General features: G+C 42.7%; 1 protein-coding gene across 22 annotated transcripts in view; it reads right to left on the reverse strand.

Annotated features, from left to right (window-relative positions):
- Window positions 1-7539: 7539 nt before the first annotated feature.
- Window positions 7540-16789, reverse strand: part of PLCB4 (phospholipase C beta 4) — a 213959-nt gene continuing 204709 nt past the window's right edge. For 19 of the 22 annotated variants that reach the window (XM_083495903.1, XM_083495898.1, XM_083495905.1 and 16 more), the window contains 4 exons: window positions 15058-15115; window positions 14048-14134; window positions 11841-11877; window positions 7540-9306 (listed from right to left, as the gene is read on the reverse strand). In XM_083495903.1, coding sequence (XP_083352029.1) covers window positions 9218-9306; window positions 11841-11877; window positions 14048-14134; window positions 15058-15115 — 271 coding nt within the window. In that variant the 3' untranslated portion in view covers window positions 7540-9217. The remainder of the gene's footprint in view (window positions 9307-11840; window positions 11878-14047; window positions 14135-15057; window positions 15116-16789) is intronic. The other 3 variants (XM_083495902.1, XM_083495901.1, XM_083495900.1) reach the window with 1 other exon arrangement.

Consider the following 16789-nt stretch of genomic DNA (forward strand, 5'->3'; position numbering starts at 1 on the left):
GGGACCACAGCAGTCCAGTAGGGGAGTTACCCCTTGATGAAGGTCAGGGACTCCGGCATTTTTGGTTGACCCCAAAATTTATTCTGGCAGGTGGGCCGGAAAGGGTGGGGTCTACGCAATGCCTATGCCAAACCTTTTACATCTGTAATCAGTAATGTTGTGGCCTGATTTCACCCAAATATTGGACTGAGGAGTAGCGGGGATGCCTTGCCATGCAATTCTGCATTCGAAGGAAATTCTGTTTCATCTTCTTTCCTGTTGTGTATTCTGCAAAATCCTTTAAAAATTCTACATACTACATAAAAACAAACCACCGGCATCAAGGATTTCTCCATCTCCCTAAGCGCAGTGCACCAAATGTGCCCCCCCCCGTATCTGTCAGGGACTGGGCAGAGGAGGAATGGTGGAGACTGCCTCCCCAGCTTGACCCTTCCAGAGAAGAAGAAAGTTCAGGATTACAACAGGGTTGTGAGGGAGGTCACAGCTCAGAGGAAGATGAGGGGGAAAGTTGGGAAATAATGGGAGAGGAGGAAGAGGCAGAGCTGGAGCAGCTGGCTGACACATTATCACGAGAAAGTGTTCCAGACCCACCATCTCCCAGAACCTGGCGAGCCTTAAAAGTAGGAGAGTAAAGAGCTTGGAGACAGATGGCCCTAAGGAGCAACCATATGGGGGGGGGGTGCTGTTGACGAATGGGGAAGTGGGAGGAAAAGTGGGTGGAGATTTACTCAGGAGAACACCATTATTCCAAGAGGCTGAATTCTCAAGCCTCTCTCTGTAAATATTGAATAAAAAGCACATGGTAGGGACTTTTCCTCGTCTGATCCATTCCTGGCAACCTGCCGTGGGGGTTGGTTCCTCTGACACCTGACAGTATCTAAATCTGACCTTTGGGGCTGTCCCTCAAGCCCAAGCCCCCTCCTTAGGCCACACCCCTCAAGTGCTTTTGAATGGCTGGAATGGGTTGTTGAACTCTGATGATGTTTCCTGCTTTCCTGAATGATGTGCATGTGCAGAAATGAAGAAACCTTAAGCTTTTCCATGCCTGGAATGTAAACCTATTGCACAAGGGTAAAATCCACACCTGTTGTTTCCATCCTTCATGTGTGTGTGTGCTTCTGGAACCAACCCACTCCCTGGTATGTGGTTCCTGCTATGGTATCTTGCAGGGAATGCACCCCTTTGGCTAAAAAAACCCCATCCCATACAAGTGCAGTGGTGGTTCTTATCCAGACTATGTGTAGGTGGAACTCTTGACAGAAAGCAGGGAGAGCAATCTTGGTTAATACCCCCTTCCCTTGCAGCCCTTTGAAAAGCTGTTTCAGAGGAGCCGGGGGCCCTTTGGAACAGCATGGGACGTGGGTGAAAGTCTTCTCCTCTCCTTTCTCCAGCACTGGAGTTCCACTGGAAGTCATTCGCTTCTGCAAGCCAATGGGCAAGTCTGGATCTAATAGCCACTGCATCTGAATATTCGCTGCTGACACAGCATCGGTGATGGTGCAACACTATAGGCTTCAATAGTTTTAGCTTTATTGTAGCAGATAACATTTAATGCTTAATTTCTAGTGTAGCCATTCATTTAGAAATTCTGGAGTGACTTCAGTTCCAGTTCCAATTGTGAGTCCTTTCTTATACTTCATATAAAAATGTAAACTGCTGAGGCTCTGGCTAACTGACAAAATGGGGAGGGATCAAATAAGATGCAACAAAGTATGTTCCTAAATATCTAAATTTCCCTGTGAGCTAGTTAAATAGTACGTAAAAATCTTCCAGTTTTCTCCAGGGATTCAAGAGAGTGCTTTTGCACCTATATAATTTAAAATATTTGAATATTGATTCCCAAATAACCTTAGGGGTCATGGGATAAGAGGACAAACCCTCTTATAGATCAGTAATTGGTTAAAGAGCAGGGAGCAGGAAGAAAAGATGTATTCTTAAGTATTTGCATAGGTCTGATGGAATAGTAAGGTTTTCAGCAGGCATTGAAAAGTTGAAAAAGAATCTCTGCTGAATCTCTATCAGCAGAGTATTTCACAAGTGGTTTCTTGTTGCTGTCAAATGAGCCTCACTGATGACTCCAAGTTCTTGTGGATGGTAAAGGCAAAAAGGGGGTAGCAAGGAACTCCAAAAGGGTCTCTTCAAACTGGTTGAGTGGCCAGTAAAATGGCAAATCGAATTCACCTTAAACTGATGCACAATACAAGAGGGTGTGTGTGTTCACATATAGACTAATGGGACCTAAACTGGTGCTGACTTATTGATCTACTACCACATTACTTTGCTTACTCCCAGTCATGTCAATTGCAGGTTATTGATCTTTATTCTCTTTCCCGTTTTCTCTTTCTCATGCTGTTGTATTTTCCTTATTGTTTCCTCTTATTTATGTATGTATCCACCCTTCCTCTCGGTCAAAAGCATGCATCCAGGTTATCCAAGTTTGTTTTGAAAACCTCCTCCCCCCCCCCTCCATCTTCTTCTTCTTCTTCATACCTGACTGACCTGGAAAGCCATCTTGAATGGAAAGCTTGATTAACATCTTAAGCCTGCATGTGGCTTCTGTGAAAAGGAGCAAATTCCGCATTACAGATAAAGAGGAAAAGAGCCAATATCATAATAAAGCCACTTCCGACTTCGGGAGGTGGTGGTGTTGTGGGCTTCATGCCCCCAACATGCGTGTGGAGGCTGGCTTCCAGCCCCTGTGCAATCAGGGGAATCCTCGGGGCCGTGTCATCCCCTGAGCCAGCCAATCGGCTGGCTCGGGGTGTGTGGCTTGCCACACTTCAGGCAAGCGCGGCACTGGGATCTCCCTCTTTTGGCTGCTCAGCTGCTGAGGTTTCCCACCCACCCGCCCTTTAAGGTTCCCCTTCTGACCTTGCTATGGACCTCGGTTGGTCACCGTTAAAGGGTAGGATTTTTTTCCACTTGGCAAATTGGCACTGGCCATTTGGTTTTTCGCCTACCTCATAGCAAATCGTCACAACTCCTTTGGTTTTGGCGGTTAGGCACTGGTAGGGGTATTGTTATGTAGATGTGTTGGGGGGGAGGAGTGCCATCACTTCCCCCAAATATTGAAGGGTAGTCCAGTAAAGGATTCCGGGGGGGCGTGGCCTCGTCTGAAGCCTATGGAGGCCAGGGCCTAAAGCGCGCCCCCGAGTGGTGACCCCGGGGGAGTACCTAGTTGGTGTGCATTGGTAGGGCTCCCCCTGCTGGTGTTAACCCTTCCCAGTCATCAAGCAAACGGGCTGAAGCTGGATAGGACCAATGCCTAAGCCAATACCGCTCTTTACCTGTAACCAATAAAGTTGTGGCCATTTTTAGCCCATTAACCTAAAATAATGGTGTCATGTGTCTTTATTTCTACTGGGGGGAGGCAGGAACTCGCCACACAACTTTATACATAATAACTTTAACTTTACACTGCACATTTTACACTGTACAGACTTTTGTTTCCCACCTCTCTCAAAGAATATTATATTGCGGAGTTGTAAAAGGGCAGACAAAATGATCAAGCGGCTGGAGCAATTTCTGTATGGGGAAAAGTTACAAAAGTTTCAACCTTTTTAGTTTAGGAAATAATTTAGCTAAATAATTGGGGGAGGGGGTATGATAAAATGATGGATGATGTGGAGAAAATGGAAAGACTATTAACTGTAGCCGGAATTGTATTTCTGTGAAGATTGCTGAGTCTCTAAGCAGGCAGCAGGAGCACATTGGTGCAAGGGCAGAGAGGAGGAAATGTGCAAAGTCTCACAAAGCAGAAAGATCGGCTCTGTGTTGATCAAACTAATGCTATTATGATTGCTGAAGATGTAAGGTTTTCAGTCCTTCAGTCACACAGCAAACAATTACAGAGACATCACAAAGGAAGGCTTCAGTTGCTTGGGAAACCGTGTGATACAAAGCTTGACCGTGGTCACTCACTTCCTGTGTAGGACAGATGGCTACAGCAAGGCAGGTTAACCAAATAACAATGATAAGAAAGGATTTGTAAGATACGAATGTGCGCCTTTTAGTAATGCCAGAAGAGTGTTGTTGATGGATGTCAACCCAGGATCAGTTTTGTATGATATTTTAAAAGTAAAGATGGAGAAAGGTGGGTGGGATTTCCAATGAAAATGCACTGGGTCACAGCCAGAACGTTTTCTTATTGGAGACCCATAACCTAGAAATGAATTACAGGTTAAAATTAAAGAAGACAGGAGTGGGTCAGAGATGGCCAAGCGAGTTCTGTGAAGTAGAACTTGCCAGGAACTGCAGTTTTACTTAAGTGGGGATCTGCAAGGTGACAGTCCTGATTAGACAAATTGCTGCTACTGGCAATAACAATTTAGTGTTGTGCATCATTATTCTTGTGCTTTTTTTTTACAGGTTTCATGTCTTTTTATTCTATCTGATTTTGTTGAAAACTGTTCTGTGGCTTGTGCTAAGGGTGGCATACAAGTCACCTAAACAAATAAATATTGGGATCTGACTGGGAGATAAAGCACTCTTGCCTGATTTTCACAAAGTAATCTCTAAAGAGCAGACACAGCGCTTTATCTACAGATCTCTGCCCTGAGATTGTAATATAAAATCCTTGCCGCTGTTCAGAGACCCTCTTTAAAGAGCAGCTAGAGGGGCTTTCTTTCTGGTCTCCGTACGAAGCACTGTGGCACTGAAATTGGAGACAAGTTCTCTGCTTCTCTTTCAGAGTAGAAGGCAGCATTTCTTGCCTCCACAGTGCTGGAGTGAGGGGTGGGAATGCTGACTTTTGTTAACATTTTGGTCTTCCTGATTTCTGACTCTTCTGGTCATTTTTGCCATTTCAGCATACTCCATTAACTTCATCTGTCATTCTTCTCTGGTAGGAACATTGTCTTCTTTAACAATGGGGGGAAATTTAAAACTTATCTTAAAGACCATTGTAAACAGTTGAAATCGCTAGTAGGATTGGAATAACACTTGTAGTTTAAGGGTGAATTTTGGACACAATGGAGATGAAAAGATTTGAATCATCATAAAAGATGAAGGAAATGAATAACCATAGGACCCACAAAGGGGAGGAGGGAAGTCCAAGAGATTCGTTGGAGTTTTGTTTTTATGATTTATGATTGATGATTTCTCTAAGATTTAAATTTGAAAAACCAAATAAATTTAAATAGGGAATGGTGCCTTTTGGGAGCAGGCTGGGGGATTTTAGGTTGATATTCGCACTAAACCCCAGTGCTCAGATGAGAAATACTACTACTGCTACTACTACTAATTATACTCCACCCATCTGGCTGAGTTTCTCCAGCCACTCTGGGCGGCTCCCAATCAAGTGTTAAAAACAATACAGCATTAAATATTAAAAACTTCCCTAAACAGGGCTGCCTTCAGATGTCTTTTAAAAATATGAAAGCTGCTTATTTCCTTGACATCTGATGGGAGGGTGTTTCACAGGGTGGGCGCCACTACTGAGAAGGCCCTCTGCCTGCTTCCCTGTAACCTCACTTCTCACAATGAGGGAACTGCCAGAAGGCCCTCGGCGCTGGATCTCAGTGTTCGGGCTGAATGATGGGGGTGGAGACAGTCCTTCAGGTATACAGCTTTCTGCCTGCTCTTTTAGCATGAAGGACAGCATTTCCAGCAACCCCCACTCCCTACCATGATTCTTTGAAGTGTGGTGGTAAGGTTGGTTTGGAGCACAGCGGCAGGTGTGACTGATTTGTGTCTCTGAAACAGTCTCAATTTCATGGCCACCCTACCCTGTCACCATCCCAGTTTGTGGGAGACAGACAAGCAGGAGAGCTGGGAAATGTTAGAAGGAGGGTGGGACTGCGGCAGGGCAGCCAGATGACACGCTGTCAGTGGAGAGCATTTCTGATCCCCCTTCTCCCAGAACACAGCATTCATTAAGAGTGCAGGAAAAAAGGACTTGGAGACATTTGACCACGAGTGGCCACCATAAAGGGGGATGCTCTTGCTAGGGAGCCAGTGTGGTGTAGTGGTTAAGAGCAGTAGAGTCATAATCTGGTGAACCGGGTTCGCGTCTCCACTCCTTCACATGCAGCTGCTGGGTGACCTTGGGCTACTCACACTTCTTTGAATTCTCTCAGCCCCACTCACCTCACAGAGTGTTTGTTGTGGGGAAGGAAGGGAAAGGAGATTGTTAGCCACTTTGAGACTCCGTAGGGTAGTGATAAAGCGGGATATCAAATCCAAACTCCTCTTCTCTTCTTCTAGGGAGGAGGGAGGAGGAGCCCAGTTTGGAGCAACGCCATTGTTAAGGCTTGCTGCATTCTTTTGTCTCTCGCTATTATGATAGAATAAGCTCATTAAAAAGGACGCTACCTTGTTTTCTCTGCTCTCGCTGCAACCGGGGGAGGAATAGCTTTCCTGAAGCTTTGACAGTATGTGAACAAAGGTGTCAATTATTCCTCTGGGGGAGTGTGCCTACATTAGGGCAGGGCGATACCTGGTTTCCAACATTGCGATATATCACCAGCTAAACATTGCAATATACTGATATATCACAATGTCTGAAATAAGGATGGCGCTATGTAGAGGCATTGGCTGGCCCACATCATTTTGGCACAGCACACACACACACACACATATCATGATTCACAATATATTGCCAAGTTAAAAAATGTGAAACTGATATCATCATTTCAAACCAGTTTGGGGGGATAATCGATATACCACCCAGCCCTAACCTACATGTGAGTATATGAGAGTGGGAAAGAGTGCTGCATGTCTGCATTTGAGGTGAATGAGCATGCATATTGTCAGTTTGGATTTCTTAGTGCAAAAAGTATTGATCTGATGTGCAGAGATCTTTCCTATTCTAATTCAAGAGGGTTCTGGAAGCTTCTCTGTGTGAAAGAAACAGGCAGAAGGTTCATGTTATTTGGGTTATACTTTCAGAGAAACTGAGTACAGCTGGTTTGAACTGGTTCTGTTATCTCTTCTGTCAAGGTCATGCTGACTATAAAAACAGGCCAGGCTTTCACCCTTTCACTTTCTATCTCTTTTCCTTCTGGTCTGGTGTTCTGTACATAGTATGCTTAGTGTTAAGGTTTAGACTTATTTTAAGTGTAAGTGAAGTCTGCTGCAACTGGATTTCTTATGGACAGTGCCAATCCTGAATGTATTGGATTTGTGACCATGATGCTCATTTGCCTTTAGTAGCAGTAAAGCTCTGCTGGATGAAATAGAATTGCTGCTGGTCTATTTTTGGGGAATCCTGCAAAGTGTTTAAGTTTTTACTCTGCTAACTATACGTTGGAGTTCTGCTCTGGATCAATATTGAGTAGAATTTCCCCAGTGATACCGCTGCCAGCCAGTCTGGGATGCATGTGTACATTAGCCATGCCCCCTGCTGGCACTTGGCTCTCAGAGGTGTGGGTGACTCTCAGTGCAGCCCTTAGCCCTAAAATGGGTTCCCCACGTCTGCAACAGAAGGCGAAGCTGACTAGATCAATACGTTTCTTCTCTGGAGCAACTTTACAGAATTATACCCTAGGCAGTCTGTGAACATAAGAATAATTTTATTCATGCTACCGTAGACTCCATTGGTATTTTTCAAAATTTTATTAGAGAACCTGAAAGTTATTATCTCGGGACAGTTACATCATTATGTCATTTTTAAAGGAATACGTAGAATCGGTTTGTACAAGCATATACAACAACATGATTGGTATTCAGCGTTACTGAAATCAGTTGTCTGATTTGTTCTAAACTACCAGCTTCCCACAGTCTCTTATGTTGACAATTCCAAGCAGAAGGCTGGCATGCATTGTTCTGCGTTGTAACTACAGCGGGCTTTGAGAACATGCGCGTTAATACTGTAGCAAATTGTTTGGAGATATATATATATATAACAGACATAAAAAGGGTTATTCCTGATATGAAAGTCTGAAAATCTGCATAAATATATTGTGTAAAATTAAATTAATATACTTTCTTTTTTCAACTAGAACTTGAAGTATTAAGAATGCCCACATAATTCATATACACATATATTTATATATATATACCCCTATGTTTCGTTAGTTATTCAAATATTCTGTCTCATAATCATACACAGACTCTATTTGTTTACCAGTAAGAGAATAACTGGGCGGTCATACAACAGTCACTGAAAAAATTGGTGTCTGGACCACATGCACACAGGTTTTTGTTTACTACTGCCGACAATGTCGAAACAGGAACGTGATCTTCTACAATAGTGTGATTGCATGTGTATAAATACTCTACATTTTCACAGTTACAAATTCTCCCTACCCCCCAAAAACAGCTATTTAACAAAACTTAAGATACAATGAGCTGTAGTATTGGGGGCCTGGTAACAAATGGATCAATATGCAACTGTTAAGTAGGATGTAAACGTTTGTTAAAGTGCCTACGGTACAGTTCCTTTACTTTTTGTCATAATAAGTAGATTTGGCACAAAGACTGGTTTCTTTTTGCCACTTGGCAATCCTTTCAGCAGCATTGTACAAAACAGTAGCTTCAACCAGACAAGACCAACCTGATACAGCACTTCTTGATGGCGTAATTCTGAATACAGGAAAAAGAACAGGGACAGATTTTAGACTGCATGTTTACCTTCTCTACTAACTTTAGAGAGGGTGGTTTCTTAATACATTGTTTTAATTTGCACCATCATTAAATCTGGTAGTTCTAGTTTGTCTTTACAGTAAAAAGAAAAACTCCAGAGACAGTTTTCTTTAAGTTATGGTGTCAAATTTATTGCAATTTACTCAGGGGGGGGGGACCCAGTGCCCCTTTTCAAAGGCTCTTGGGTCAGGTCCTGGGAACTCCTGGTTTTCTCAAAAGCAAAAGAATCCCAGGCAAAATGTGATATAAAATATCAATATAAGTTAATAATAGACAAGTGCAAATTATTATAAAATAATAATTAATGTTTTGCTGTATTAGACTGGTCTGATCCTGTAGCCCTGACTGACACACACACACACACACACACACACACACACACACACACACACACCCTTGTTCAAAGGGGAGCATTTTTCTTCTGAACTGGACAGAATTTAAAAATCTTCTCTTTTTTTAGAAGCATCGTCGATTGCTAAAAATAAAATACAGTACTCCAAATGTTACAAAAATTCTAACTTCTTCATCAGTGATTCCCAGCTACGCTTGCTTGACACTAAGTAGAAGAGACACCGCCTTCCAATATATAGTGAGTTGGCTTTGCAAATACAAAACATACGGGGGTTTTCAGACTTCAGTTTGTGTGTTGGAGCATTATACCACTGTTGCTGGCCTGCGGTCCATCTCTGCTTCTAGCTTCACCATCTGCTGCATCTCCTTCGCCTGCAAACCAGGACAATTGTGCAGTTATAACAGGACAGAACACAGTGGTGGGGCGGAGGAGGAGAAGAGACTGTGCATCTGAGTACCACTTTCAGAGTGTGATTCCAGGCTGATTTGGGTGTTATTGCAATAGGGATAAATGTACAGAGCTAACCTTCAACTCAAGGTAAATAAAGAATCATAGAATGGAAGCTCTTCTTCGTAATGCAACTTGTTTGTGTGTGAGTGTGCCTTAGAGTTTCTATGCATGCGAGGAATAACTGAAAAAACGAGGGCTGTTTTCTATTTGCATGCACACCAGATAAACATAATTCTCCACTAACCAAATTCAAATATAAAAGCAAGGGACAGGTGCTATTGCTATGCTTCTCTATGGAAACCACTGGATTTTTTAGAAACCTAAAAATCTGAGCAACGCAAGCATGAAAGGGCATTGCAGCTCCTTCCTCCTTTCTTTCAAGTATTTAAGTCAGACATTAATGGGCAAAAATCATAGGTGAAAATGTGGAAACATAATGTATGGCTCAGCAAGTACAACCTCTTTTGAAATGCTGACCTATATATGTATATTTCAACATCTGGGATGTTCCAGATGAAAGTCAGTTACCTGTTGCCTTCCTCAAACCATCTTTAAATGACTAACCATGGCTTTAGGGACTGTTTGAAGATGGACTATATTCTAATAACAGATAGGTAGCCGTGTTGGTCTGCCATAGTCAAAATAAAAAAATTCCTTCTAGTAGCACCTTAAAGACCAACTAAGTTAGTTCTTGGTATGAGCTTTCGTGTGCATGCACACTTCTTCAGATACAAGTGTGCATGCACACGAAAGCTCATACCAAGAACTAACTTAATTGGTCTTTATGGTGCTACTAGAAGGATTTTTTTTATTATATTCTCATAAGTTAACAATGGGGAAGCAAAATATTCAGGAGTCTAAAAGCGAAGCCTTAGTCGTGATGGGAGACAAAATTTGGGAAAGCCTAATTCAGTCATTTTATGTTGAGAAAAGGGACACAAAACAGACCTTTAGATATATTATTGACTAACTAAATAAGAATAATGTTTGCCACACTGAAAAACTTAACAGCAAAAGATTATAGATGCAAATGAAGATGAATTCTTATCAAAAGAAATTCCAGAGAATGTGATCTCATTCTGCCTACTTTTTCCAGGAATGTGTAGTGGAGTTGTAATTGTTATGTACTTGGCACTGCACGAATTTAGAGGGGGAAAGGGTTTAAAATGTGGCGGCATCTTGCATCATTCATGATCATGAGTTTAATAGGAAACGTGGCTATCTAATTTCATCTACAAAATTCATGATAATGCAAGAACACCTTATGGACAAATTCAGGAAGTAAAGGTGGACTGATCAAAGTTTTTCAAGTCCAACATTTTGTCAAATGAAGTTATCTTTTATAGAGGAAACCTACTTATTGATACATTTTGAATGACTTATCACATACAAAAGGCATGGTCTCACATTATATTAATTATAGTTTGACCTGTAGTGCTTCTGAAACAATGAAAACACTGGGTTGTTCTGAAACATTGTCTTTGTTATGCAAATGACACATCTCAGCGATTGCATCTATAAATGGTACCCAAATTTGTATTATCTGGTACAGCTCACAATGATTGCGAATTTGTCCAATGCTTGTAAACTTGTCAAACTCACAATGCTTGGCTAGATTATGAGCTGAACACCATTCACCCTATAATTTCTTCTCCAGTTCTGGGTATTAAACAAGATTCTGCACATGTATGGTCAACACTCACCAGACTCTTGGTTCTTGTTGGGTGTTGAGAAACTATGGGAACTTTTTTAAAAAATAGCATGTTTTCCAAAACAATACCATGCCATAAAGGTAAAGGGACCCCTGACCATTAGGTCCAGTCATGGCCGACTCTGGGGTTGCGGCGCTCATCTTGCTTTATTGGCCGAAGGAGCCGGCGTACAGCTTCCGGGTCATGTGGCCAGCATGACTAAGCCGCTTCTGGCGAACCAGAGCAGCACACGGAAATGCTGTTTACCTTCCCGCTGGAGTGGTACCTATTTATCTACTTGCATTTTTGGCGTGCTTTCGAACTGCTAGGTTGGCAGGAGCAGGGACCAAGCAGCGGGAGCTCACCCCGTTGCGGGGATTCAAACTTTTTTTAAAAATAGCATATGTTTTCCAAAACAATACCATGCCATATGAACTACTAAACTGGGGAATGGCCTAGCTAAATTCAATCTGTGTCGATTGAAATGGCAATCATGCATGAGGTACCAACAGAACTACAGTTTCCAGGGCAATATATATGTGCACAGCACATCGGTGTACATGTATGTGCCAACGTTATGAGCTAAGAAAGAACTCTTGGGAAATGGACAAGCTTTCCAAGCTTATTCCAAATCAAGCCAAAGGTAGCTCATCCATCACTAATTAGATCTACATACAAATAAAAAGAGTCTCAGTGAAAAATGATTTATTTTAGAAGGAAAGCACACTGAATGTAGTAGCTAGCTCAGTACCGATCAATCCTACCTTGAGTTTGAGAGACTGCATGGCAGGATTTCAAAAGCTGTTTGCACAAAAAATAATAATGTCAAAATTGAGAAATACAACAAGGCAAATAAAAGGAATGACAGCTGAGATGAGAACGACAAACAAATGCAAGGAAAATAAATGCAAATATATATATATATATAAAACATTTTCTGTTCGTTTCTGCTTTCATCTTCACGTCTCCATTTTCCTCTGGTAACGAAGGTTTCACAAAATGCTCGTTACCACGTCTAGTCAGATATAAGTCCCACTTAGCTCAGTAGACTGAGTCCCAGGTATGCAGGTAACAAGACTACAACCTAAGTGACTTCTAGATGTATTTTAATGTATTTTTATTCTCCTGTTGGAAGCTGCCCAGAGTGGCTGGGGAAACCCAACCATAAGGGTGGGGTATAAGTAATAAATTATTATTATTATTATTATTATTATTATTATTATTATTATTATTAGGGAGCCCAACTTTTCAAACCAAGTGGGCTGCAAGAATACTTTGACACAGAAACTGTCATGCCAGCGGTGGGGTCCTAGAGCCCTCCCACCTCCTTCCCAAAGCTGGGAAAACGATGACTAGGCTTTGGGAAGGAGGCGGGAAGACTCAAGGACTCTGACAAAGCCCTCACACCTCCTTCCCAAAGCCCAGCACCTTGCTTACCCAGCTTTGGGAAGGCAGTGTGAGGGCTGTGGTCAAATTTTGCCGAGGGCCACCAAAATTCCTCTAGGGCCACGCATTGGACCACTCTGCTCTAGAGGATATCTGGGTTTAAGTTTCATTAGGCCTCTGAGGCTGGGAATGCCAAAGGGGAGAGGAGCTGGTAGGGTCACAGTGTACACCAGGCTTCCTCAACCTCGGCCCTCCAGATGTTCTGAAACAATTCCCATCATCCCTGACCACTGGTCCTGCTAGCTAGGGATCATGGGAGTTGTAGGCCAAAAACGTCTGGAGGGCTGAGGTTGAGGAAGCCTGGTATACACCCTCCCAGTCTCAACTTGGTGCATGAAGGAACACTCAGAAGAGGGTCCTATCTTTTTGCAGGGACTACAGGACTTTGAAAGGCTTACCAACACGCCCCCCCCCCAAAGGAGAAGCACCTATGGAAAGATGCAGGTTTCTGGCTTTGCTCTTGCAAGTTTTGTGCTTATTGAAAGTGAAATAAAACCTAGTGGAATGAGAGAAAATAAACTGGAAAACGAAACCATTTCAAAACAGAATTTTGAAAGCGTCAATCCTAAATCTTCCAGCACTAAGACTATTAAAATAAATATGATCTGCATTAACAGGTGGGACTGAAGGTGACAGTGTATGACACATTAAAAACACTAGGGCTGGCGCCCAATTCAAGAAATCCTAATCAGGTGTTTTAGTTATATTCTCTGCATTGATCTGACTAAATTCAAATCCACTTGCAAATGGAGAAAAACTACAGCTGTACCTTGTAAGTCAAATGCAATCTGTTCCAGAAGTCCGTTTGACTTCCTAAACGTTCAAAAACCAAAGCGCGGCTTCTGATTGGAAGGTCCTGCAGCCGACTGGAAACTGCGGAAGCCCCATCAGACGTTTGGCTTCCAAAAATAATTCGCAAACCAGAACACTCACTTCCGGGTTTGCAGCGTTTGCGAGCCACAAAGTTCGAGAACTAAGCTGTTTGAAAACCAAGGTATGACTGTACCTTTATTTTTTGATGAGGCACGCAGATATTATAAGAGGCAGACCCTGCTATGTGAACAGAAGGGGAAATATGCCTCTTTTAAGATGGAGCCTGCCACCATTCATTTTTCTGAGTACAATGGTACCTTGTGTTGCGTAAACTCCAGGTTACGGAATCTTCGGGTTACGGCCGCAGCAAACCCGGAAGTATACACTTCCGGGTTTCGCCATGTGCGCATGCGCAGAAGCACTCAATCGCACCGTGTGTGTGCGCAGAAGGGTGCCTCCGGTTACGAAGTTTTTGAGATACGTCTGGGCCTCCAGAATGGATCCCGTTCGTAACCAAAGGTACCACTGTACTTCAACTAAAAATAATATACACAAAATACACAGACACACACATATCAAATAAAGTATTTTTAGAAATTCTGGGGCACAACTTAGTCAATCATGTATTTTTGATCAGTTACTCCAATAACCAATTCTGTAACTAAACGCTTCACCCCCCCCACTTGCTTTTCGTAGGCCATTGCACAATTACCTGCTCATTTTGTTTCTCCAGAATTTCTAGATGCTCAAGTTGAACTTTCTTCAGCTGGTCCATTTCCTTTGATTGCTTCATTGCCAGCTGTAAACAAAAACAGGCAAACGCCAAAACGAAACATCAGAATTTTCTAAGGGGCTGTTTGGACTATTAAAAGTAGTAGCCACTCTTCTAAAACTTTGTGGAGGGATAGATCCTTACTGCTATGGTGTACATAATGAAGGAACTGGGTGTCTTTGTGCCAAAAGCAAAGGCTGGTTCTTTGGCACTTCTGATTTATCATTTGCCACCACTCCCTTCTTTATGATTTTCCCTATCAAGAGGGAATTGAAGAGGTGTGAAGTTCAGATGTTGTACAGAGGGTATGTTGGTAGGTTATTGTTATTACTATTATTATCATCATCACTACTATTATCACTACTACTACTATTACTATTATTGAAAAACAGTACAACAACCGGGTATACATTTAAGAACACAAACTGAACACCTAAAGCAGAGACCAACTAGTGAGAAAAGCTTGCCAGAAGAGACTATCAGAACATTGTGGCAAGAGTGCCAGCCCTCTTCCCTCCCCAATGCAACCAAGTGAGAACCGTGAGGTGTCTTTGCTCACAGCGATGTCAAGCAAGGTCAACTCTGATAGGCTATAAGGGAAAGCAAGATGTTGGGGGAAAGCAAGACCCTGCTTCCCCATCCCCTTTTAAGGAGAAGCAGAGATGGGGAACACTGGATACAAACTGCAACACAAACATGTATGAAGAAGATACCACTTAAAATGGGAAGGGTTTTTTTTTATTGTGGGTGAAAGTTTGGTATAACACTACCCTTCCAATTAATTACTCAGGTGGCAAATTGAAACAACAGTGTACTTAGACTTACTGTGAAGTTTCAAATAAGCAGACAGGTGAGTTTTTGAGAAGTGTGGGCATATCTATTAAAAGGAGAGACTCTCTGAAGTGTATGATGCAGATGTTTTTGGATATGTGAACTAATTAGCAACTTACTCGCTTTCTCTCCTCCAGAAACTTCTTTGTGTTGCTGCTGTTCAGTTCCCTGACACGCCTGTAAAAGACATTTCTAACATTGTAGAATCTGTTTGTTTTTAACAAATAAACGTCAGTGAGAAGAGGGTGCTCAAAATAATGAAGCAGCTCAAGTTAAATTTTTGTTAATCACAGGGATTTGGAGCTTCCAGGTTGAAGTTCCCAAGTGTTGACAGAAGGATGAGAATGATGGGGCAACTTGTGGTTTTAGGAGGGTGACCAGACGCAAAATAGGACAGGGCTCCTGAACCTTTTATCAGCTGTATACAAGGGAGTTTAAAAGCTGCAGCTTGTAAGTCCTACACAACATAAAAAAGTACAGGACCCTTGACATCTTTTCTCACCTCGTCACCCTAGGTTAGTTTTTAGCAATGTTCAAAATAGAGAAGTTAGCAGTTAAGAGAATGAGATTAGAATTCCTTTAGGGACATACATGAAGCCCCATAAAATGGAGAATTTCCACCCATTAACTCCTTCACTAGCGGCAACACATTTGGCCCAGGAAATTATTGTCTTGATATGGAGAAACACATGTTTGAATGCTGCTCCAGGCAACATGATTAGCTAACACGGTGCCATCCAAAGGGTGTTGGACTACAACTCCTATCATCCCTGAGACGTAAGTGGTGCTGTGGTCTAAATCACTTGAGCCTCTTGGGCTTGCCGATCAGAAGGTCAGCGTTTCAAATCCCCACAATGGGGTGAGCTCCTGTTGCTCTATCCCAGCTCCTGCCAACCAAGCAGTTCGAAAGCACACCAGTGCAAGTAGATAAATAGGTACCGCTGTGGCGGGAAGGTAAACAGTGTTTCCATGCGCTCTGGTTTCCATCCATTGCACCAGAACTGGCCACATGACCCGGAAAGCTGTCTGTGGAGAAACGCTGGTTCCCTCGGCCTGAAGCGAGATGAGCACCACAACCCCATAGTCGCCTTTGACTGGACTTAACCGTCCAGGGGTCCTTTACCTTTTACCTATCACCCTTAGACATTGGCCATGCTAGCAGGGGCTGATGGGAGTCCAACAGCCTTTGGAAGGCAAAACATTGGCTATACCTGGGCTAGAGTGTTGGGTTTAGATCTGGGGACATTTGCCCGATCAGTTGCGAAATTTACTGGGATGCTTTGAACACCATGCTCCAGGTTCAAATATCTACCAAGTCATGGTCTTGGTAGCCTTGCCATCCTGGGCTCCTTTGGGAGGAAGGGTGGGAGATACACTGAATAAACAAATAAAACCAATTACTATCTCTCTGCCTAGCTCACAGGCTTGTTGTGAAGAGGGAGACATGGGATAGAACACATAAATGATTAATAAATAAAACCTCTTTTGCGGGCTTTCTGGAGATAAGATATCACCCTTGGAAGAAGAATGGGATTTAATCATAATACAATAAACAAAATGTTCTCCATATATGGCTTTAAAGCCCCAGGAGGTACTCTCCTGAAGAATGGGGACAAGTGACCTGTTTCCTAGGGCGGACTCAACAAAAGGGTAAGGCAACTTGCTGCTTGCACATTCCTGTAGACACACCATCAGGAATTACAGTAATAACAGAATGTTGTAATGAAAGGGGGATGGCTGTTTTCCACCATGGAATTATAAACAGAACATTTTTTGCCCTCACAGAACAGCCCGTATTACATCAGTCACGACATTTTCCCCTCATCTCCTGTGATCGGGTATCCTCCATCA

The sequence above is a fragment of the Podarcis liolepis genome, assembly GCF_965112155.1.
Source record: "Podarcis liolepis genome assembly, chromosome: 3".
Lineage (NCBI taxonomy): Eukaryota > Metazoa > Chordata > Lepidosauria > Squamata > Lacertidae > Podarcis > Podarcis liolepis.